This window comes from Vanrija pseudolonga, chromosome 4, assembly GCF_020906515.1.
Source record: "Vanrija pseudolonga chromosome 4, complete sequence".
In the NCBI taxonomy this organism is placed as follows: domain Eukaryota; kingdom Fungi; phylum Basidiomycota; class Tremellomycetes; order Trichosporonales; family Trichosporonaceae; genus Vanrija; species Vanrija pseudolonga.
In genome coordinates this window covers 1,131,039-1,153,106 of record NC_085852.1, presented here as the reverse complement: position 1 = coordinate 1,153,106, position 22,068 = coordinate 1,131,039, and the positions used below count along the sequence as shown (strand labels likewise).

The window sequence follows — 22,068 nt, the reverse complement described above, 5'->3', positions numbered from 1 at the left end:
ACGGTGACTAGAATACATAGCTTAGACGGTGCAATGCAACTCTAATTGAGAAATTACTGCAACGAGTGTGGCGTGGTTGTGGTCTGGGTGCCACGGTGGCGTCGGGCGTCGGGTTGTTTCTGGAGTCTATTGAATGAATGGGCCGGCCGTGGTGGAACAGTGGTGAATGTGGTGGATCAGAGCCGATGCACCGAGGCAGCTTTGCGGCCGATATGACGGCGTCGCGGCCCTCCCTGCCCTGCCCCGGGTCCAATGCCGCCTTGCCCCCGTCCGTCTGTTGAAAGGCAGCGAGCGGCTTGACGTGGCGTCGACGTGTAGAGCGACGCGCGGCGAGACTCGGTGTAGTCGAGTCGTCTGTGCGCAAATGACCGATGCACGCTAAGCAGGCAGGAAGCCGCTGCTGCTGCCACACGGACTGACGTGGAAGCGGCCGTCATGTGGTCTGCCAAGTGTGCCGCATGGAGCACTGCCTGCTGTTATGAACACGAGGCACGACGGAGCGCAGGAGGCCGAGAGAGCCGCTAGGCCGCTGCGTGGAACCCGAAGTGGAGGAGGGGCAACTGGAATTTCTGGGCGCGCGCGGTGTGCGGCAGGGCAAGCCCGAAGGCATTCAGGCAGGCTGATGCGGCCAACAACAAGCAAGGGCGACCGAGGCGCTAAGATACTGATTCATCAAGACAAAGCAAGTGCTTGTGCGACGAACGACTTTGTACAACACTTGACTCGCACTGCATCACACCCCATATTGTCATAGGCCTCGCAGCCAAGCCCCTATCACCCACACTCCTTTCCCCACCCCAACCCACCCCCACCACCCCCATGGTCAGCTTCAGCGGCCTCGTCTCGTCCCTCCCGCTGCTCGGCGGCGCGGTGGCCGGCATTCTAGACCCATCACGGCCTGATTCAAAGGTCGCGCGCAACGTGCTCGAAGGCAAGGCAGAGGGGTATTGTAGCGTGAGTCAGCAGCACGCGTCGGCCTGCGCGTTCGGCGTGCTCGGCGACGCCGACGGCCTGTGCGCGTCGTCGTCGCGTCAGCAGCACGTTCGCTGGCGCGATAGGCCGCCGGCTTACCTTCCTTCGCCGCTGACACCCCGCCCAGCCCTCCGGCCCGATCGAGCACACGTCGTGCGCGTACGAGACCATCGAGCAGGTCAACACCGAGCTCTTCCCCAAGATCCACGAGCTGGTGGAGCACCCCTTCTTCCGATACTACAAGGTCGACCTGTTCCGCGAGTGTCCGTTCTGGCAGGAGAATGGATTCTGCATGAACCGCGCGTGCTCGGTGGAGGAGACGGAGGAGGTGGGTCACGCGTGAAGGGGACAGCACTGACGCGTAGTCTGAGATCCCGGAGAAGTGGAGAGCAAAGGCGCTGAGCGCTGTCACCGTGTCGTCTGCTGAGGTAAGTCCGGCGTGTTGGCCGCGTCTGCGCCGTGCTGACACCGCCAGGACGGCCCGTCGAGCTGCTACTTCCGCGACGACGACTTCTGCTTCATCGAGGACGACTCGACCCCCGACGGACAGTACATTGACCTCGCGCTCAACCCGGAGCGGTTTACAGGCTACGCTGGAGACTCGTCGCACCAGGTCTGGCGGGCAATCTACAAGGAGAACTGCTTCGGGCTCTCCGAGGCGGGCTTTGCGTCGAGCCTCGCCGGGCGCGGGGGCAAGGGCCCCAAGGAGGTGCTCGCGTCTGCCGTGGTCGGCGCGGGCGGAGTCAGCACGCCCAACGACAATGGCTGGGGCTTCTCCAAGCTCTCCGAGGGGTGGGGTACCGAGATGGTCAAGTCGGCGTCGGCCGAGACGTGCGAGGAGAAGAAGCTCTACTACCGCGTCATTTCGGGCCTGCACGCCTCCATCTCGATCCACATCTGCGCAGAGTACCTCGACACCACGACGGGCGAGTGGAAGCCCAACCTCCAGTGCTTTGTCAACCGCCTCGCGACGCACCCCGAGCGCCTGTCCAACGTGTACTTCAACGCCGTGCTTGTCCTGCGTGCTATCGCGCGCGCAGCGCCCTACTTCCGCGCGTACGACGTCGGCGTCACCCCGCGCGCGATGCTCGCCAAGGAATCGTGCTCCACCGCCGCGGGCGACAGGGCCACCCGCAGCCTGCTCGACGACGTCCTGTCCATCGCTGAGCGCTCCGACGTCGCCAGCGGCTTCGACGAGGCCGCCTTCTTCCAGGGCCCTGATGCGCCTATCCTCAAGGAGCAGTTCAAGACCCACTTCCGCAACGTGTCGCGCATCATGGACTGTGTCGGCTGCGACAAGTGCCGTCTCTGGGGCAAGCTCCAGGTGTCGGGCATTGGTACCGCGCTCAAGATTCTCTTTGCTCTCGACGACAAGGCGCTTGAGTGAGTAGTGTGGTGCAGAAGGAACATGACACAGCTGACCACCACTTAGCCCCAAGCGCAACCCCGACCTCCTGCAGCGCTCCGAAGTCGTCGCGCTCTTCAACACGCTGCACCGCATCTCCGAGTCGCTGTCGTCTGTTGAGGACTTCCGCCAGATCTACGCCGCGACGCAAGCCGCGGAAGCCGAGGCCGCGCGCAAGCGCCACGCAGAGGACGAGGAGGCGCGGCGCGCAGCCGAGCGCTCGTCCCTGTCCTACTACCTCTCCCCGAGCGCAATCTTCGCCACTATCCTCTCGGTCCTCGAGGCCATCCGGAGGAGTTGCCGCGGCTGCGTAGAGTTCTGCGTGCGCTCCCTCCAGACTGGCCCCGTCGCCAACGTCTTGAACGCCATCCGGCAGGCCATTGGTGTCGACGGCGTCAAGACGGAATTGTAATATCCATATACCCTACAGTGTAAGTAGACCTCACCTTCTTTTCCGTACAGTGTACGCGCATGGCATCGCATGATCTAGCAGGGGCGAGGGGGGCACGGGGGGCACAACGACTCACACAGACTCACACGACACACACAAATACAGATGCATGATGGGCCCAATATCTAATGCTGTGGTCACTGTGGTCACTACACGAACTCTAAAGGTTCTCGTCGTCGTCGGCCTCGATAAGCGCCGCGTAGTCTTCGTAGCTGCCAAACACGGGCATCTCCTTACGCTTCTTGCGACGCTCCTTGCGCTCCTCGCGGCGCTTGCGCTTGGCGCCAGCCTCTTCGTCCTCCTCCTCTTCGGGCTCGTCGTCCGAGCCGCCGAGGACCACATCCATCTCGGCTTCGGGGATGAGGTCGTCGTCGTCCTCGTCAAAGTCGGGGAACGGCTCGTCGTCAGAGTCAGAATCAGACTCGGCCGCCTTGCCCTTGCCCTTCTTGGATGATGGCAGGGGCTCGTCGTCCTCGTCGTCCTCTTCTTCCTCGTCCTCGTCGTCATCCTCCTCCTCATCCTCGTCGTCATCATCGCCTCCCTCCTCTTCCTCGTCGTCGTCCGAGTAGTCAACGTCGATGTCCTCGTCGTCCTCATCACTGTCGTCGCTAATACCCAAGTCCTCGCCGGCCTTGGGCATGGAGGCCTTCATGGCCTTCCAGATCTCAGCCTCCTCGGGGTCGCTCTCAGAGTCATCGTCGCCTCCCTCGGCCTCCTCCTCGGCGTCGGAAGCAGCCTCAGAGGCCTCCTCCTCCTCGTCGTCGACATCGATGTCCTCGTCGTCTGAGAAGTCCATCTCGTCGGCGTCCTCGGCCTTGCCCTTCTTCTTGCCCAAAGCCTCCTTCCTGGCCAGCTTGGTCGAGAAGAACTTGTGGAAGAAGAGCTGGTCGACAGGAACGTCCTCGACCTTCTTGCGCCAGAAGGCCTCCGAGTTGACAAAGCCGTCCTCGCCGGTACGGGGACCACGAGTGCGAGTGACCATGCCGGTGCGGTCAAGAGCAGCGGCGGGCTGCATGACACTGGCACCCTTGGCCTGCAGCGTCTTCTTGGGGTTACGGTAGACAAACTTGTCGAGGAAGGAGATGAGGGTGTTGAGGGAGATGTCGGGCGAGCCGGTTACGGGCTGACCCATGAGCAGCTGCGAAGCCTGGAGGGAGACGGAGGGGTGGAAGTGGTTGACAAGGGGCATCAGCTCCCAGAGGCAAGAAGTGTCGGCGTGGGCGAACAGAGGGTCACGCTTCTTGCCGTCGTACTGGTTGCCGACGGCGGCAGCAGTCGAGCTCTCAGCCTTGGGCTTGGCAGCCGAGCCATCCTCTGGCGCATCGACAAAGTGCTCCTCACCATCGTCCTCAGGCTCGATCAACATACGGCGGAGACCCGGGGTGGTCTCAAAGAGCTCGCCAAGAAGGTAGAGCGCACCGCAGATGAAGGGAGGCTGGTGGAGGCCGAGCATCTGGAGCAGACGCTTGACAAAAGACATGACGCGGGGAAGGCTGTTGTCGACCTTGAGTGACTTGAAGAGCAGGTTGAGGTACATGGCCTGCTTGGACGAGACCAACAGGCGAGGGTCGAACAGCGAGTCGTAGAGAGTGCGGTAGTAGCGGTCGGTGACAGCCTGGCGGGACTGGCAGATCTGGAAGATGAGTTGCAGGGCCTGGATCGAGGTGTTGAAAGTGCCAGTGTGGCAGACCTTGAACAGTGTCTCGAGGTACTTGGCAAACATGTCGTCGTCGATCTTGGCGAAGGGAAGGGCACGATTGACACCGGTGAGGACGGCGGCGACAAGCTTGGCCTCGGCAGCCTCGACAAGTTCCTCCTTCTCAAGAGCAGCCTTGTGGCCACCCTTGGGCTTGGCACCCTTGCGGCGACCGCGCCACTTCTCAACCTTGCCGGTAGTCTTCTCGAGCTGCTCCTGGTCGAGCGTCTCGTCACCAACGTTGGCAGCCTCCTCGCCCTTCTTCTGTTCCTCGCCGAGGAGCTCACGGAAGACCTCGAAGTAGACCTCGACCAGGCGTCCAGCGACGTCGCGGTCCTTTGATGTCAGGGTCATCTGGTTGAGGGTGATGAGGCCGTAGTAGCGTCCGTGGTTGGCCGTTCCCTTCTCGACGGCCGCGGCGGGCTTCTTCTCCTCGGCGTCGAAGCGCATGTGGGCACCCGAGTTGGCCGAGCCAGCAGCGCCGGTCATCTGAGTCTTGAGAACGATAGCCGAAACCTCACGAGCGACCACGGCCTTCATGGCGGGGTGGACCTGGAGGAGCTGGAGGATGTGGTGGCTGGCCTTGGAGGCCACAGAACGGTCGTTGTCACCGAGCTTGTTGACGCCGAGGCGCAGCAAGTTCTGCTCCTGCTCAGCATTGCCGGCGAGCAGGCGGAAGACAATGTCCATGGCCTTGGTGCGGATGTAGGGGAGCGTGTCATGGGTCAAGGCCTCGATGATCTGGAGAATGTTGAAGAACCACTTCTTGAGGAAGTCCTCGAACGCGTAGACCAGGAGGTGGCGGTCGGTGATATCGGGGTGAGCGAGCAGAGGCTGGTCGCCGAAGTATCTGTTCTCTGTCAGCACCGCCCTCCTCACCGCAACAACAGTACTCACCGGAGCTTGCCAGCCTCCTTGCCGCCACCAGTGACCCACCAGTCTGCCAAGGCACGGACAGTGGCCATACGCTCGTCACGGCCACCGCCACCACCAGGAGCACCATCACGCCAGCCAGCCATAGCACGCAGCTTCTCAATCTCTTTAACGGCGTGGACGGGGCTCTCGCGCACAAGAAGCACAAGGGCGGACAGCTTGTCCTGGTGCGTACCGGCCGACAGGATCTCCGAGACGAACTTGGCGTCGGCGGCCGAGCCGCCACGCTGAGGAGCGGGGAGGTTCTCGAGCAGGCGCTCGGCGCGCTGGCGGAGGTTGTTGAGAATGTGAGGGGCGACCTTGCCCAGCGGCTTGGAGGGGGCGGCGAGCTCGGGGACCAGGCTGGCCCAGTTGGGGATCGCGGGGACGCGCTGGATTGTCAGCTGGTGTGGCTAGGGCGCGACTCACGTTTCCGCTCTTGGGGTCTGGGTCGGTGGGCTGGAGAAGGGCCGCAGGGGTCGGCTTAGCGGGGGCAGCCTTCTTCTCCGGCACGGCTTCCTCCTCGTCCTCGTCCTCCTCGTCCTCATCGTCCTCATCGTCCTCGTCCACCTCCTCGTCGTCTTCCTCTTCGTCGTCCTCCTCCTCGTCGTCTTCCTCTTCGTCGTCCTCCTCATCTTCCTCGTCCTCCTCGTCCTCGTCCTCTTCATCATCCTCCTCATCACTCTCCTCCTCCTCTTCCTCCTCCTCGTCAAGGTCGGGCTGCTCAGCGCCAGCGGCCGCGAAGTCGAGGCCCTTCATGAAGTCGCCGAGGGCCGCCTTGAGAGACTTCTGCATGAGAGTCAGCTTCAAGCTCGACTACACACTCGGCTACTCACCTCGTCGGCCTTGGCGCCTCCCTTGGTGGCGGGAACGTCGTCCGCCTCGTCGTCATTGTCGACGCCGGCGATGAGCGCAATGTCTTCCTCGTCACCGCCGAGGTCCTTGACGGCCTGGCGGAGCTCGTCGCTGATCTTGCCGCCTTTTGATTTGGGGGCCGCCGGCTTGCCAGACGGCTTTGACCCCTTGGATGCGCCCTTGTGGGAGCTTGTCGAAGGCTTGCCCTTACCCATGGTTTGTGTAAGGTTGTGGGACAGTAGACCACAATACAGAACTGTGATGGCCTGTGGCTCATGTCGTCTCAAATCTCAGAAATCTTGACCAAGTGCGGGGAAAAAATACGTGGAAAATAACAAAGGTCAGTCACGTGGCTTATCACTGTGGTTGCCCTTGGCTGTCCTCGCTGCTCATCTTGAGTGGATGGACAGTATCGACCTCGAACTCGTGCGTTGTTGCCGTATCGCCCTCAACCTCGTCGTCGACACTCGCAACATGGTCCTCAACATCAGGCCACTCGTCTCAGCGCCTTTGGGTGAGTGTATGCGATCCGGGCTCAGCTGCCCCCCGAAACGCAGGCTAACTCCCATCAGCTGGCTGCTGCACGGTCCTCTCCGTCTTTGGCTTCATTATCCTCTTTGGTGAGTAACCTGCCCACTACGAGTTGGCATCGTATCCCAACACGTCGCAGCTTTCGGATCCTTCTATGCGCGTCACGCAGCCGCCCTCACCGAGTCGACCGCCGACCCCAAGAACCCAGACTTTGTCGCCAAGGTGTGCTACACCGCCGCCTTTGTCTATGCCGCCTTTGTCGTGTTCTGTGGCCTACAGGTAGGTATCGGGATTGATATTACTCGAAGTCGTTCTCCTTGCAACTGTGTTCAGAGTAGACTGGGAGCCATCGCAGGTTCTCAGGCCGTTGCCGAACACCCCGAGTGACCTGTCGCGTCTCATCGCTGCGGCGCGCCCGCTCTGCCCTTGCTACTTGCTAACACCCCTCGCAGCTCACCGTTCACCAGCGTTACCCTCGAGGAGTGCAGCTGTAGATGTTAGAGAGCCTTCAACCCAATGCATTTGTATTCTAATGGACACTACATGCCAGTGCAGCGGCTTGTCGTCATAGCTGGATTGCGAGCCGCCGATTTGATCCCGTGCAGCTGTTGCCGCTGAGACTTCACGAACAACAAAGCTGGGCAGCGACAATCTTGCCACCTGCATTCTCTCCAACCACCACACCATGCCAGTAAAACGCTCGGGAGGAGCACCGTCGGGTGCCCCTAAGCGAACCCGCTTCGCCTCTCCACCTCCCGCAGCCGGCCCGTCGACGACTAGGTCATCTGCCGAGCTGGATGACGAGGACCAATTCTTGGACGCCGACATTACCGAGTCCAATCGCAAGGCCAAGTCACGGGAGAAGCGTGCGCTCCGCGACCAGGATGGCTACGGTTCAGACTCGTCCAACGAGGAGGGCGAGAGCGTTGTACCGAGCCGACGACCAGGCGCCAAGGACGACGAGGACGACGATGTCGACATGTTTGCCGATGAGCCCGCCGAAGACGACAAGGGCAAAGGCAAGGGCAAGGCGAAGGAGAAGGAGTTTATGGACCTCAACGAGATCGAGGGGCAAGAGTTTGGGCGCCGTAACAGCAACGACGACGACGGCGACTCGGATAGCGATATCGATGAGGCTAAGAAGAAAGCTGGACTGGACGGCGACATGGGCGTCGATATCACCCCGTTCAACATGAAGAACGAGATGCAGGAGGGCCGTTTCACTGCCGACGGCGAGACGTACATCGAGAACGACAAGGACCCTCACGACAAGCATGACAACTGGCTCGACGACGCCAACAAGGACGCCATCAAGAAGGCGCGCAGGGCGCATCGCGAGCGGGAACGTGTCGAGCGTGAGAGGGAGCAACGGGAGGCGGACATCGAGGGAGCGGCGGATACCGAGGAGAAGGAACACGCCCTCCTTCGCCAGGCTGTCGACCTCATGGAGCGTGGAGAGACTGTGCTTGAAGCCCTGCAACGTCTCGGAAAGGACGTTGAGACGGCCAAGAAGAAGGAGGCGGCTGGCCCGAAGAAGAGCTGGGCCGAGCGACAAAAGGAACGCAAGGCGTTGATGGCTGAGAATTCAAGGTGGGTGATGCGGCTGAGAGCATCTGTTGACAATTGCAGCGACCCAACACATACGGCCAACCCGTTCACCAACCTCTCCAACATTGTGTCGTCCCTCTCCGCCATCAGCAACCTGGACGTGTACTCGTTATCGCGTGAGGCTATCCAGCGCATGCTGCCGAGGGAGCAGCCGAGTGCGGAAGCAGCCCCTACCGCGCCGCGCCCACCACCAGACAACCGGCAACTTCAGTACAGATTCTCGCTCAACTATGTGCGCACGCTACCTGAGGCGCAGCGCCCTGTTGAACGCGAGGTGTTTGGTAAGTCCCAGAATCCGGCCTGGCTGACCTGATCCAGGCCCATTCCCAATCATGCAGCTACGAGGCTGGAAAGCCACCGGATTCTTCGGACCGAACTGCGAGAACATTGAGTTGCGGGTGGTCAAGCCGGACGAGGGGGACCAGCCATGGGGATCGTGGGGCGATATCATCGGTGCATAGATCATTCGGCTGGTAGAGCCACAGATGCCACGTCGCATGACACGATCATCTGTCCTTGCGGGTCTCGTCAGCCCCAGGGGCCGCGAGCAGAGGGTCGGAGGGAGGAGCGTTTTCGGGGTTGTTCTTGACACGAGTCATCTCCATGACGAACCTGCGTGTCAGAGGTGCAGCGCATTTTGCGACGTACCAGACCATGGCGAACCAGAGAAGGGTGCTGGTGAAGAGGAGGAAGAGCACATGCTTGTTCCAGTTGGAGACGTAGGCGGTGAACGTGAGGCAGAGGATGAGGAGGAAGAAGGAGATGTTCATGGCTGGGGTCAGCTATGCAGCGGCTTGGGAGCTCACCGATGACCAGTGCCGAGTTGACTCCAGGCTTGAACGTCAGCTACGCGGGGTCCGCCAACTCACCTCCCAGATGGACTTGGCCAGCAGACCGACGAAACCCAGGTCGTCGAGGTTGATGCCGGCGCAGGCGGCCTCCGGCGCAGCGGCAACACCGTCCTCACGCTTCTCGATGGGCTCGGGCGACGGCGACGGCGAGTTTGTCGTGACCATTGTGGAGTTTGAGCGACGAAGGGGGATACTAACCTGGGCACAGACATTTCAGCCAGCCCAGCCAGACGCAGGTCGAGATCCGTCAGCGTCAATAAACGGAGATGGCAACCACCTCCGCACCACGTGATGGCCTAACAAAAGTTGAGAGTTGCGATTCTTGGACCCAAGATCGAGCCGCGAGATGGAGGCTCTTTTGCTTCAAACAACACCACGCCGGCACAAAAGGACACTCTCGGCACCATGCCGTCGTCCCTCGCGAGCCAGCTGCAAAATATTGCGTCGGTGGACGCTTCGCGCCTGACATCGCGGTACGGTCAGCCGTCGTCCAAGTCGTACCTCTTCCCGCCAAAAGTCGCCGAGGCGCAGGACCTCGATGCCGTCTTCGCGCTCGCCCAGTCGGGCTTCGACGAGCTGCTGCACCTCGACCCCGAGATCGAGGAGTTTGAGCGCGAGCTCTTCTCCGAGGCCGCCAAGCGCACCGATCGCATGATGCTCAACAAGGAGGAGAACGAAAAGCTCGACATCACCCTCGGCCGCTGTATCCGCCGACTTGGCAAGTGGGTCGGCATCATGGCCGGCGGCAAGTGCATCGAGTGGCTTGTGAGGCGATTCCGGTGAGTACGGTGGTGTCGGAGAAGGAGTAGTGGTGGTGGATACGCTAACGCTGCAGTGTCCACGAGTTCAACGCCGAGGTCCTGTTGCAGGCCTTCCTCCCCTACCACGACTCGCCCAACTTTGCGCGCGTCCTCGCCATCCTCTCCCTTCCCACCTCGTCGCCGTACTCTGCGCCGTTTGCTCCGCTCGTCAAGGCCGCACAGCAGGTGCCGCGCGAGTACATTACCACGGCCGTCTCGTCGGCCCGCGACCCGTCCCTCCGCCTCCTCACGGATGTCGCCGAGTCAGTCAAGACGGCCGTGACCGAGCAGACGGTTCACCGTGCTCTCCTTGCGTTCTGGACCGCTACCCTCGTCGATCTCCTGGAGCGCACGCGCTCATCGAACGGTCGTATCTCAGAGGGCGTGGTCAAGGTCCTTGTCGAGACGTTTGTCACCCTCCTGTCCATCCCGCACGCCGGCGCCGAGGTCAACGCCGCCATCTACCCCCCTCTCGTCCTCCTTACCAGGACAGTCCACCTGTCGGACCCCGCGTTCCTGGCCATCGTCGAGTCGCTCCTGACCCCTAACTCGGGTGCCAACCCCTCCCAGCGCCTCCTCACCCTCCTCGTTATCCTCGACCAGCGCAAGGGCTGGGAGGGCGGTCTCGGCGAGGACGCCGCTGAGCGCCTCGCCAAGATTCCCCAGATCGGCGACCTCCTTGTCGCGGCCATCGACAAGTACAGCTTTGTCGAGGCTACCAAGGCCCTGGTCGGTGCTCTCGTCGAGGATGTTACTCTCTCGCAGGAGACCCTCACCAAGCTCGTGGACTACCCTACCCTCGCGACCCCGGTTGTTGAGCTCGTCGTCGCCAAGCTCCTCGAGACCCCGGCCGAGGTCCACTCCATTGCCCGGCCACTCCTCAGCACTCTCCGCCAGCGTCACCCCAACCTCACTGACGCTGCCGTTATCGAGGCTTCGGCCAGCGCTCCGGTCGACCCTACCCTCGTGCAGTGGACGTCTGCGGAGAGCGCTTTCATCGACGTCCACTCCGCTGACGTCGCTAGCCGTGTCAGCGGTGTCAAGGAGATGTACGCCGTGGCAGAAGCCGCCGGTCTCAACACTTCCAACGCTGCCGAGCTCCTCGGTGCCTCTGCGGACGAGACGCTTCGTTCAGCTCAGACGGCTATCCTTGCTCGCATTCGCGACACGGATGTCGCGGTTCTCACTGCGCTCTACGCCGAGCCCGACCTTCTCCTCGCCCTCCTCAACGGCGTCGACTACATCGAGACTGTCACTCCCGCGTTCGTCGCTTCCAAGCCGGTGCGCGAGGCTCTAGGGCTCCACCTCGGCTTCCTTGCCGCCTCGTACATCCCTGCTCACTCGGACACCAAGAACAAGGTGTTTGAGAAGCTTCTGCTCCCCAACCTCCTTGCTACCGAAGAGCGCCGTGCCTTTGGCCCCGAGCAGTGGACCTCAGTTGTCAAGGCCTCCCGTCTTCTGGACCGCGTCCAGAGCGGTGTGGCCATCAAGGCTTCCAGGGATGAGCTGGTCAAGTTCAACCAGGATCTCATCAAGTCGCTCACTCGTGCTATCGCCTCTAGCGGCGACATTGGCGCCCACGTTGACGCCCTGATTGCCAACCTGTCGGCGGCCCTTCCTGCAGCTCGCCTTTTGGCTTCGCTCACTCTTGCCGAGCTCGTCACGTCCGCCAGCGGCTACCAGCACGTTGTGGCGGCCCGCTCTCTTACTGCTCTCCAGTCGCACCTGGCCGGAAAGCAGATGCGTGACATTGAGCAGGTCGAAGCTCCTCTCGCTGCCGACCTCCTCAAGGTTGTTGTCAGCAAGCCCGCGGTTGCCAAGACCCAGCAGCGCGCGTACCTCGCCCTTCTTACTTCGGCCATTGCCCTCAAGGAGCCTGCCGAGGCCCAGACCAACTGGCTCAACGATGTGGCCGAAGAGTCTGCCGAGGCTCAGTCCCGCGTCATCACGCACTCGCTCTACCGCTGGGCCAACAGTGCCAACCTCTCGGCTGCTGTTTCGCGTCATCTTCTTCAGGCTGTTCTGTCCCAGCTTGGCGAGGACGCCTTGATCTTCCTCGCGTCGGTTTGGACAGGTCAGGTCGAGTCCTCGCTCCGTGTGGCTGCGCTCCGCCACGCCACGGCCTTTGTCAAGGCCTACACTGGCACTACCAAGGCCACCGACTTCCAGGTGGTTATCCCTGCCGCCCTCGTCGCGCTCCAGGACTCGGCCAAGCCCGTTCGCGAGGCCACTGCTGCCCTCCTCCGTGCCATTGCTGCCACGCCCCAGTCGGGCGGTGCCGACATCTATGGTCTCGACGCTATCTACGGCTCGCGTTCCGACCTTGTGCAGCTCCTTAAGCCTTCCGACCTTACCAAGTACCTCGAGGCGATTACCAAGGCTCTCGACGACATGGTCATCGACGCTGGCCGCCTCGCTTCGGTCCACGCCTCCGTGCTCGACTCGCAGAAGAAGGACAAGAAGGAGGTTACGCAGCGTCGTGACGTCGTCGACTGGCTCATGTCGCACATTCTCGCATGGAGGTCGGACGCTCCTCGCCGCTCGCTTCTGTCTTCTCTTGCGCGGGTCATCAACGTCTCGAGGCTCTATGGCTCCCTTCCGCTCCTCACTCCCCTTGTTGACTCCGCCAAGGACGAGGACAGCTGGCTGTCGACTCTCCCGCCGACCCACCGCAAGGAGTACTTGGAGCTTGCATTCGGCTCGTTTATCGCTCCCCATGTCTCAGCCGTCAACGAGAACAACAGCGAGTCGTGGAAGTTCCTCGTCGAGCTCGTTTCTTCGTCGCCTACACCTGTTCTTCTAGAGCTTCGCGCAATCTCCCTTGCTCGTCTCACGGACGGTCTCTTCGATGGCATCCGCTCTCCCCTCAAGCCAGAGTATGTCGAGACTCTCATCCACTCGCTCCACTCGCTTTCTTCGGACGACAACCTCACTTCGAAGGTAGCCGTGGCTAAGCTTGTTCTTTCGCCGGCGGAAATTGTCAAGGTGCTCGAAGCCCTCCTCGAGCCCTTCGAGTCTCCTGTACACAGAAAGAAGGCCAAGACCGACGACGATGCGGACAGGATTGAGCAGGCCGTTGCCGACCTCACCGTCTTCATCGAGTCGCGCGACTGGAAGGCTCTGCCTGGCGACGCTCCCGTCGTGGCCTCGCTCATGGGCGTCCTTGCTACGATCCTTTCCAAGCGCCAGGCGATCAAGGAAGGCGTTGACTACCTTGAGCAGGAGATTCTTGGTGCCATTCTTGCCCAGATCGAGCAGATTACCGACGCCAACGAGATTCTCCGTGCTCGTGTCGGTATCGAGGTCATTATCAAGACCATCCGCGCGTCTTCGAACCCTCGTACTGCTCAGCGCGCACTTCTCGTCGCCTCAGAACTCGCTCGCCTCATCCCCGACACTGTCCTCCACAACGTTATGCCCATTTTCACCTTCATGGGCAGCAGCGACCTTCAGCGAGACGACGCGTTCAGCTTTGGTGTTGTCGAGAAGACCGTCGAGCGTATCGTCCCCGTTATGGCCGCTTCGCTCAAGGACAAGGCGGAGACCAAGCTCGAACTTTACTCCGAGTCCCGTACGTTCCTCTCCATCTTCACCGACATGGCCGCCCGTCTGCCCAAGCACCGCACCCTGCCGTTCTTCGTCCACCTCGTCAAGTCGCTTGGCGCGGAGGACTTCCTCGCACCCGTGTCCATGCTGCTCGCCGACCGTAGTGGTAAGGGCAAGAATGCGGCGAACGGCTCTCTCGAGCTCTCGCTCAGCGTTGCGTCCGCATTCTCTCCCGCCCTTCGCACCGAGGTCACCCTCGATATTGTCCAGGAGGTCGGCCGTATTATCAACGACTCGAGTGACAGCAGCAGCAGCGACGAAGCCGAGAGCACCTCGTTCCTTGCCAATGGCGAGGCAGGCACTCGCCAGGCCACTGTCCTTCTTCAGCTCGCCGCTGGTCTCACCAAGCAGCTTGTTGGCCGTGTCACTCCACAGCCCGTGGTGGAGGAGATTGTCTCGGGTCTCATCTCGCTCGCTGCCAGCCCTGCGGTGACTGAGGAAGTTGCCGACCAGATCGACACCGCCCTCTCCGGTGCGATGCAGCTACTCTCCGTGGGCTCGTTCTTGGACATTACCGCGCGTATCCTTGAGTCTGGCAACGCCACAGACATTAGCCGCGCGCTCGACCTGTTCGCCACTCGCCTTCCCCTTATCAGGCCCGAGCTCCGCGGCCAGTCTGCGACCGCCATGGGTACAATCATCCGCCGTACCGCCGCTCTTCTGGACGACCGTGGACCTGCCACCGCCAACGTCATCGCTGCCCTCGGCCGCATTGTCTCCACCGCTATCAAGAGCGAGGACAGCCCTCTTGCGGCCATCACTCCCATCGTCGTTGCTGCCTCGAAGGGAGGCGACTTTGTCGAGGAGTCCGTGGCGCTCCTGGCGGCCCTCGTCCGCCACCTTGGTTCTCGTGCCATTCCTTTCATCCAGGCGGTTCTCGACGCGTGCTTGTCCATTGCACGCAACACGACGTCGTCGCCGGCTGCTGTCGAGGCGAGCTTCGCCACCATCGCGACCCTTGTCGACACTGTGCCCACCTTCGTGTCCAGCAAGCAGCTCGTCACCGTCCTCGGCGCCGCGGCCGAGTACCGCGCCACCGACGAGGCTACCTCGTCTTCGCTCATCACCGCCATTGCCAAGCGCATCCCCACCAAGACGCTCATTCCCGTCGTCATGGAGCTGTGGAAGTCGATCCAGTCGGCACCTGCGTCGTCAATCGAGGCCTTCTTCTACCTCCTCCGCCAGACCCTCCGCCACGGCGACTCGAAGGCGATCCCCAGCCACACCAAGCCTCTCTTTGCCTTCTTCCTCGAGGTGTTCGACATCCGCCACAAGGCCGGTGCGCGTATGGAGCCGGAGGCTGTCGATGCGGCCGAGACTTCGGCGATCAGCTCGTTCCTCGAGCTGGTCATCAAGCTCTCCGAGGCTGCGTTCAAGCCCCTCTTCGTGCGCCTGTACGACTGGGCAGTGGTGGACCTCTCGGCGCCTGCTTCCGACGCTCACGTCGTGGCGCGCCGCAAGATCCTCCTCCGCGTCATGGACGGCCTGCTCGGCAAGTTCCGCCACCTCCTCACCCCGTACATGGCGACGCTCATGCCGTTTGTCGAGGAGCTGCTTGCAGCCTACTCGCTCGGCGAGGTCGAGGACGAGTCGCTGTGGGCTCTGCTCCTCCGCGTCATCGCCCACTCGATGGACGTCGATGACGGTGTGTTCTGGACCGACGCGGCGCTCCTCAAGCTCCTGCCTCTGGTTGTCGAGCAGCTCAGCCTCTTCCCCAGCACAACAGCCACGCCCGAGTCGCCTGTCGCCAAGGCCCTCGCTGCGATTGCCGCGACGACGTCGTCCGAGGCCACGCTCAAGAAGGTCAACAGCGCCATCTGCCTGGCTACCCGCGCCGAGGAGCCCAAGGCGCGCATGGCGGCGTTGTACGCCCTCGACGCGGCATGGGAGCGCCACTCGGACGAGCTGATCCAGTTCGTTCCCGAGACGGTTGCCGAGTTCCTCGCCGAGCTGCTCGAGGACGAGAACTCGGAGGTCGAGGGGCTCGCGCGCAAGGTGCTGGCACGTATCGAGGGTGTCACTGGCAGCCTCAAGGAGTACCTCGAGTAGATGTAGGCTTTGTCTTGTAACACTAGAATCACATGCATGGGTGTCAATACAACATGGTGCGGAGAATAAGAGGTAATGTGTGCTCTACTACTACCACCCACCGCCGCCGACGCCGAGACGACGATACTCTACGAGCTCGCACAGGAGCTTGGACTTGCGCTCGTCTGGCGCGCCGTCCTCCGTCTCGCGCGGGCGAGGAATGCGGAGGCGGTACCAGTCGCCGCTGTATGTAACAATGACGAGCTGTCTCTCGCGGCGCGTCTTGGTCGACGCGGGCTTCTCGGGCTTGCGGAAGCGCGCGCGTGGCTGCGCAGTCCTCGCGGAGCCAGTGGACGGGCGGCGCTCGACGCCGCCCACGCCGCCGCGGAACGTGCTCTGCGTCGGCGTCTCGGCGCGGCGTAGTGTCGGCGTGGCGGTGCGCGTGCTCGTCGCGTCCGACCCGAACGAGTGCCGCTCCTCGCGCGAGCCCATGCTCATCCCGCCCGTTGGCCTCCTTGGCCGCTTCTCCTCGGACGGCGGCACCACGTCGTCCTCGACGTCCACCTCGATCCACGCGACGGCGTACCGCTCCGCCTCGGGCTCCTTGTCCGCCTCCTCATTGATACGCATGCTCGGCACGCCGGCCGCCTCGGCCGCTGCTCCAATCGCCCCGCTGAACGCGTGGGGGTTCTTCCTTGGTAGCGTGTACTGCGCGTACGAGGCCGTGGACGAGAAATAGTTGGGGAGCGATAACGCCTTGGACAGCCTGTTCCCCAGCGACTCTTGTATCCTGCCGTGTCAGCGGCGACACTTAGCCACAACTGACGACTTGGCTGGCTTTGGAGCACTCCCTCCTCCCTCCCCATGCCAGATATGCACCGTGCCCTTGTCGCTCCATCCCGCCACGCGTCCGCCCTTGCGCTTGGCGTACTCTCTGCGCCGTTCGTCGTCCGCTGCATCAGGAGGGAAGAACGGCGCGTCCTCAAACACTGTGCCCCAGATCTGCGCGGGGTCGACGCCGCGGCGCAGCTCGGCCTCGAGCGCGCCGCGCGCCGTGTCCCACACGCGGAGGAGCGTGCCCCGCTCGCTGGCAGTCACGAGGTGCGCGCCGCTCGCGCTGCAGCTGAGCGAGAACAGCTTGTGCGTGTGCGCCAGCAGGATAGGCGAACGGAACGTGCCCGACGACGTTGTTGGCCCGCCGCCCACGGGCGCACACGGCGGGAGGTTGATCAGCTGGACGTGTCCTGGCTGCCGTCCTGGCAACGCGAGGAGGGTGGCGCCCGGCGCCGTCGCGACCGCTGCGAGGCCTACAGTTGCCCATCAGTACTGCCTCGCCAGTACGCGCCACTCGCCACCCACCAGCCTCGTTCTCGGCCGTCTCCCACTCGTTGATCTTGCGCACCGAGAAGCCCTCTTTGCCGGTAGTGTACTCGTACGCGAACGCGCGGTGGAGGAGCACAATGACGACGGTGCGGTGGCGCACGGCGATTCCGCGTATCCGCTCGCTGCGGGGTCAGCGTCACGCGTCCTCGTCGCCGCTGCTGGCTCTCACCTGAACTCGAGCTCGGCGACCGGCGCACCCAGCCCATCATGGTACAGCACGGCCTTGTTGGGCGGAAAGAGCGGGTTGGCGCCGCCGCCCTGCAACACTATCAACGGCGAGGCGAGGAGCGGGACTGCGCGCGCGAGGGTTCCTGCGAGGGCTGGGTCGGGTGGGTCAGAGCGCTGCAAGGGGGGAGGGGGAAGGTGGCGACCGACCACAACAACTCACTTCGCCGCCGTACCAGGCCTAATGGATATGTCCGCCACACCTCGTACCCCGTCTCAGTGGCGACGGTGAAGATGCCCGAGTCGTGCGCAAACGTCACGCCGAGGATGGGTGGCGGGCGGAGCGTCGAGACCTGATACCGTGCCAGCTGCATCGCGGCGGCGCTGAGCGGAGCGGAGCGAGGCGAGGCGGGGCGGGCGGTACGCTAGTCTACTGCAGCGGTATCGTGCTGCGTCTATGCAGCAGTGTCGTCCAAGTCTGTATCGTTTGTTGTGCGTTAGCAGAACAGAACGCGACACATCGTCATCTCGTCCTGATGCGGCTTCGAGTGGCGGCAGGCGGCGAATCACGTGATGCCACCACTGACCGCCGCAAGATTGTTGCGAGCCCACTTTCGTGCGACCTCGTCAACATCTTTTGTGAACCATCTGTCCACAACAACCGCATCCAACGACCCTAAAAAAGGCCCAGGACCGTCTCGCACAGCCAGACTACACGCCCAGAAGCTACCTCGCCCGAACACACCCCACCCCGCAGACCAGCAGCCAACATGTCCGACGACGAGCGCATGGGCGACTTTGGCGGCGACAACTACGACTATGACGGCGACGAGCCGGACCACATCGAGTGCGTGGTGGTGGTGTGGTGTGGAGCGCGCGTGCTCGGTACATATCTAACCCACACACAGGTACGACGCCGAGCTGCGCGAGGAGGACGAGGCGAACGGCGACGACATCATCCTGTCGGGCGACGTCCCAGACGACGTCAAGCAGCGCACCGGCAAGGCGGCCAAGGCGAACGAGGTGCGCGTCACCACGCCGTACATGACCAAGTACGAGCGTGCGCGTGTGCTCGGAACGCGGGCTCTGCAGATCAGGTTGGTGCTGTCGAGGCGTGCAGAATCAGCCAGCCCTAACACCCCCCAGCATGAACGCCCCCGTCCTCGTCCCCGTCGAGGGCGAGACCGACCCCCTCGAGATTGCGCTCAAGGAGCTCGCGGCCAAGAAGATCCCCCTCGTCATCAGGCGGTACCTCCCCGACAACTCGTTCGAGGACTGGAAGGTCGAGGAGCTCATTGTCCAGGAGTAGAGTGGTCCGTCAGTGGCTGGCTGGCGTCTAGTGGGGCCGGGCCGGTGGTCATTGGGCGGGCGTGGCGTCGTCGCATGTGTCTGGTTTCCTATGCATTGTATCTCGCTACGGTGTGTATGTGTGTGTGTGGGGAGAATGCTCTACTCTGTGTGGGGGCGCTACGTACGCTCTACGGTCTACGGCTAGTCAGGCAGCTCGCGGATGACGAGCCGCTCAAATCGGCTGTCTCGCCACCCATCGTGCTCGAGCCAGTCGAACAGTGCACCCTCGGTGAGACCAAACGCGCTCAGCTTGCCGTCGAGCGAGTCCTCGTACTCCTCGCCTCGCAAGCGTGCGCGCTCAATTTCACGGTCTGTGATGGCCTTGGTCGCGGCGTTGCGGCCCTCAAGCACCGAGAGAATCTCCTCGCGGTCGGGGTAGTAGAGTCTGCATCGGTGTCAGTCAGGTCGATCGCACAGGCGCCTGGTAGCTTACCGTGGTTCCAGGAAGCCAAAGATGGCCAGAGCGGCGCGGAAAATGTATCCGTCTCCATCGAGCACAATCTGGTCCCACAAGCGGCACGCAGCCGCAAATGGCACCTGCTCGACGAGCACGGAGCGGAAGTAGGACTCGGGTAGTCTCAAGCCAAGGTTCTTGCAGTTGGCGTAGATCTTGGGGAACTGGTCCGCCTGGAGGTTCTCAAAGACGCGGTAGAAGGCGTCAATCTCCTCGGTATCGTTGGCCGAGAACGAGTTGAGGCATGGCCGGGCGAGGAAGTTGACCAGCGAGATGAACGCCACTGGCGGGGGCGACACAATGATGAACATGGCGGCGAGGAGATTGACATATGGCGCGTACCCCAGCCCGCTGTCGGAGCGGTATACCACCCATGTACACAGCAGCTCTCTGAGGTCGTCGCGGATAGGGCTGCCCTGCTGGAAGATGTGCAATGTCGGCAATGTATCGTCGAGGTCCTTGTCGATCTGATCCAGAATGTCCTGAGGGAACCGGCCCTGCTCAATTGCGCGTGCTGCCCGTGCAGAGTACGTCTTGTACGCGTCTGGATCCCAGTTAGCAAACAACCTCCCACCCAATGCCTCGCTCACCTTTGTGCAGCGACAAGCCGTTGCCTATTGCCAGGGACCATGCCTTGCCTCTGAGATGCTCGGGGCAGCCCTCAAACCACAGTTTGCGGAAGATGGGGTTCGTCCGCACCTTCTGCACACTAAATTCGTTGGCTAACAAGGCCTCCCAACGCGGGGTAACCGCCTGCAAGCGGCGCTCCTTCTCGAGGCGAACTGCCGCCTCGCGCTTCCGGCGCTCAGTCTCGTGCTCGCGCGACTTGGCCATCATCGACTCCCACTCATGCAAGTGGATCTCATCCTCCGTCTTGTCCTTTGGCGGCAGGTGCTGGGGGCGTGTCCGCGAGATGAACTTGTCGAGCGTGCTCGCGCCCTTGGCGCCTAGGCCATGCCCTGTTGGCGGCATGGCGACGACTGGCGTTCCAGCTCCAGAATGTCCAGACGGAAGTGACGTGACCTGCGGGACGGGGACGTTTGGTTTTGTCGGCGACGTAGGAAGAGGGAATGGGTGAGGGTGTGCTGGTGGTGCGTGTCGACGTGGCGTCGATGTGCCAGAGCCAGATATTGACAGCGACGCCCTGGTCTCTGGCGTGGCGGCCGTGCTCGCTCCGGCCGTGCTCGTTCCCTCGGATGATGCAGGTGGGTCGGGGTGCACTGGCAGGACCCCGTGTGCCTCTGGCTTGCCGTGGCTGTCGATGCCGTAGCCGCCCCACGACTCGTGCTTGACGTGGCGGGAGGGTTTGGCTGCCGGATCGGCGGGGACAGTCTGCAGCGGTTGTGGGGGCGGGGCCGCCTCGGACTCGGCGTCGAGCGAGATGGACTCGAAGGGCGCCTCGTTGGGCGAGGCAAACTCTGGTGGTGGAGGGCTGTCGGGGACAGTCAATGCGGGCAGTGTGTCGAGCACACGGGCAGCAGGTGACTGGTAGCTGCGGGGTGATGCGGGGTCTCGCGTTCCTGCTGGTGGGCTGAACGCGAGCGAGAGCGGGCGCGACCCCGTCGACTTGACTGGCGACTGGGTGAGCGAACGGCGCGAGGACACGATGGGCGAGGTGGGCGAGGTAGGGTCGGCATTATTATCCCGCTGAGCGAGCTCAAGCGGAGGGAGGAGCGGTGTGCGGCGTGATGTGAGCGACTCATCCAAGCGGTCGGCCGCGATGGTGTGTGCCGCCTTGCCGTTGGCAAACAGCGTGCGAGACATGTCTCCGTTCGCTGAAGCATCAGTGTAGTCCAGTAGCACGCGACACGCAGCACTCACAATCTTCGGTAGACAAGCTGATGTCTCCAAACTCGCCGTCGTCGTTGTCGTCGGCTTCTGGCGGCTGCTCTTGTGCAACAGGTGCAGGGGGCTCTGGAACCTCTGCACCGGCCTCGTCGTGCGGGTGACTGACGCCAATGTCACCGTCGTCGTCGTTGGGTGGAGGTGTGATGTCGTCGTGCGTCGTCGGCGTCTCGACAACAGGCTCCTGCTCCAACTCGTTGTCGACGGGTGCAGGAGCAGGCGCGTGGAAATCTGGCGCTGGCGCAGGGGGTGCAGCAGCAGCATCGTCAATGGCCAGGGCGCCCAGATCGCCAGCCACATGCTCTGCCGAGGCGGCCGGGGGCGGGGAAGCGGCGTGTGCGAGTGGCTGGTGTGGCTGGGGCGGCGGGGTTGTAGGGGCTGCTGCTGGTTCCGGCTCTGGCTCTGGTGCTGCAGCTGCTGCTTGTGGCTCGGCCGCATCGTCGATGCTCGGGCCGTCGTTGGCAGCAACTGCAGCTGTGGCGGGCACCTCTGCCTCGTCATCCACTGCTGTTGCTCGCACCGGCGTCGCAGGACGTGTATCGCTCCGGCTTGGCGGCTACGTGTCAGTCCGGTTCCAGCGCAGCACGTACCTCGCTCGGCGCTGGCGACGGTGTCGCTGCTGGCGTTGCGGCAACCGACGACGGCGTCGCTGCTGCCGCCGCTGCTGCCTGCTTCTTTTGCTTTGTCTTCTTCTTGCCCATTTGTGTGTGATGGGTGTGTGAGATGAAGCTGTGCGGCGTGTGTTGCTGTTTTTGATGTGCGCAGAGTGAGTTGAGTTGGCTGGCACTTGCTTGTCGCGTCTGCGTCAGTGAGATGCCGTGGCGTGCCTGAATCGACAACCTGCCTCCACCCACCGCTTCTGGCTTACTTGTAACGATGCATTCGGCTTCCGAGGTAATTTACATCCCAGTGCACTCAGCTGCATGCATAAAAGCAGGTTATGGGCATTGCGGACGCCCAGGTGTGCATGGCTGCGAGCTGCATTGACATATGCATATGAAGATGGGTCGGTATTTGCTCTGGAATGTACATGCCCCTGCTCGTGCGATATCCCGAAGGCATGCATTGTTGATGGTGACTCGCCATCTTTGTTGGAACAGCGAGACCATGATGATGGGGATGCCGTGGTATACGTTGTATTGGATTCATCCATGTG

At 62.5% G+C, this 22,068-nt stretch overlaps 9 protein-coding genes across 9 annotated transcripts; 5 read left to right on the top strand and 4 right to left on the bottom strand.

The window, feature by feature from the left end:
- The first annotated feature begins 801 nt into the window (after positions 1-801).
- ero-1 (Endoplasmic reticulum oxidoreductin-1) lies at positions 802-2,943 on the top strand. Its single transcript, XM_062772247.1, has 5 exons — positions 802-954; positions 1,100-1,300; positions 1,338-1,400; positions 1,448-2,355; positions 2,405-2,943. The coding sequence occupies exons 1-5, from the start codon at positions 820-822 to the stop codon at positions 2,787-2,789; spliced, it is 1,692 nt and encodes a 563-aa protein (XP_062628231.1). The 5' UTR covers positions 802-819; the 3' UTR covers positions 2,790-2,943.
- On the bottom strand, positions 2,935-6,545 carry NOC1 (Ribosome biogenesis protein NOC1). The gene is made up of 4 exons (XM_062772246.1): positions 6,273-6,545; positions 5,866-6,225; positions 5,422-5,828; positions 2,935-5,374 (listed from the first exon to the last, which is right to left on the bottom strand). The coding sequence occupies exons 1-4, from the start codon at positions 6,504-6,506 to the stop codon at positions 2,989-2,991; spliced, it is 3,387 nt and encodes a 1,128-aa protein (XP_062628230.1). The 5' UTR covers positions 6,507-6,545; the 3' UTR covers positions 2,935-2,988.
- A 148-nt stretch (positions 6,546-6,693) lies between these two features.
- YPR170W-B (putative protein) lies at positions 6,694-7,360 on the top strand (the record flags this gene model as incomplete). Its single annotated transcript, XM_062772245.1, has 4 exons — positions 6,694-6,805; positions 6,864-6,911; positions 6,962-7,101; positions 7,275-7,360. 4 exons carry the CDS (start codon positions 6,694-6,696, stop codon positions 7,314-7,316), a joined length of 342 nt encoding a protein of 113 aa, XP_062628229.1. The 3' UTR covers positions 7,317-7,360.
- Positions 7,361-7,507: 147 nt separating this feature from the next.
- SPBC83.09c (LIN1-like protein) lies at positions 7,508-8,891 on the top strand (the record flags this gene model as incomplete). Its single annotated transcript, XM_062772244.1, has 3 exons — positions 7,508-8,412; positions 8,452-8,711; positions 8,749-8,891. 3 exons carry the CDS (start codon positions 7,508-7,510, stop codon positions 8,889-8,891), a joined length of 1,308 nt encoding a protein of 435 aa, XP_062628228.1.
- Positions 8,713-9,450, bottom strand: PKR1 (V-type ATPase assembly factor PKR1). Its single transcript, XM_062772243.1, has 4 exons — positions 9,300-9,450; positions 9,237-9,264; positions 9,079-9,202; positions 8,713-9,042 (listed from the first exon to the last, which is right to left on the bottom strand). The coding sequence occupies exons 1-4, from the start codon at positions 9,444-9,446 to the stop codon at positions 8,937-8,939; spliced, it is 405 nt and encodes a 134-aa protein (XP_062628227.1). The 5' UTR covers positions 9,447-9,450; the 3' UTR covers positions 8,713-8,936.
- Positions 9,451-9,665: 215 nt separating this feature from the next.
- On the top strand, positions 9,666-15,778 carry UTP10 (U3 small nucleolar RNA-associated protein 10). Its single transcript, XM_062772242.1, has 2 exons — positions 9,666-10,060; positions 10,117-15,778. Exons 1-2 carry the CDS (start codon positions 9,687-9,689, stop codon positions 15,734-15,736), a joined length of 5,994 nt encoding a protein of 1,997 aa, XP_062628226.1. The 5' UTR covers positions 9,666-9,686; the 3' UTR covers positions 15,737-15,778.
- Positions 15,779-15,826: 48 nt separating this feature from the next.
- Positions 15,827-17,753, bottom strand: wdr45b (WD repeat domain phosphoinositide-interacting protein 3; the record flags this gene model as incomplete). The annotated part of the gene is made up of 5 exons (XM_062772241.1): positions 17,487-17,753; positions 17,268-17,418; positions 17,075-17,220; positions 16,542-17,022; positions 15,827-16,505 (listed from the first exon to the last, which is right to left on the bottom strand). Exons 1-5 carry the CDS (start codon positions 17,635-17,637, stop codon positions 15,827-15,829), a joined length of 1,608 nt encoding a protein of 535 aa, XP_062628225.1. The 5' UTR covers positions 17,638-17,753.
- A 151-nt stretch (positions 17,754-17,904) lies between these two features.
- Positions 17,905-18,666, top strand: RPO26 (DNA-directed RNA polymerases I, II, and III subunit RPABC2). Its single transcript, XM_062772240.1, has 3 exons — positions 17,905-18,110; positions 18,172-18,360; positions 18,410-18,666. Exons 1-3 carry the CDS (start codon positions 18,034-18,036, stop codon positions 18,570-18,572), a joined length of 429 nt encoding a protein of 142 aa, XP_062628224.1. The 5' UTR covers positions 17,905-18,033; the 3' UTR covers positions 18,573-18,666.
- On the bottom strand, positions 18,651-21,647 carry TBC1D12 (TBC1 domain family member 12). The gene is made up of 5 exons (XM_062772239.1): positions 21,503-21,647; positions 20,889-21,468; positions 19,658-20,842; positions 19,047-19,611; positions 18,651-18,998 (listed from the first exon to the last, which is right to left on the bottom strand). Exons 1-5 carry the CDS (start codon positions 21,611-21,613, stop codon positions 18,755-18,757), a joined length of 2,685 nt encoding a protein of 894 aa, XP_062628223.1. The 5' UTR covers positions 21,614-21,647; the 3' UTR covers positions 18,651-18,754.
- Between the last annotated feature and the right edge of the window lie 421 nt (positions 21,648-22,068).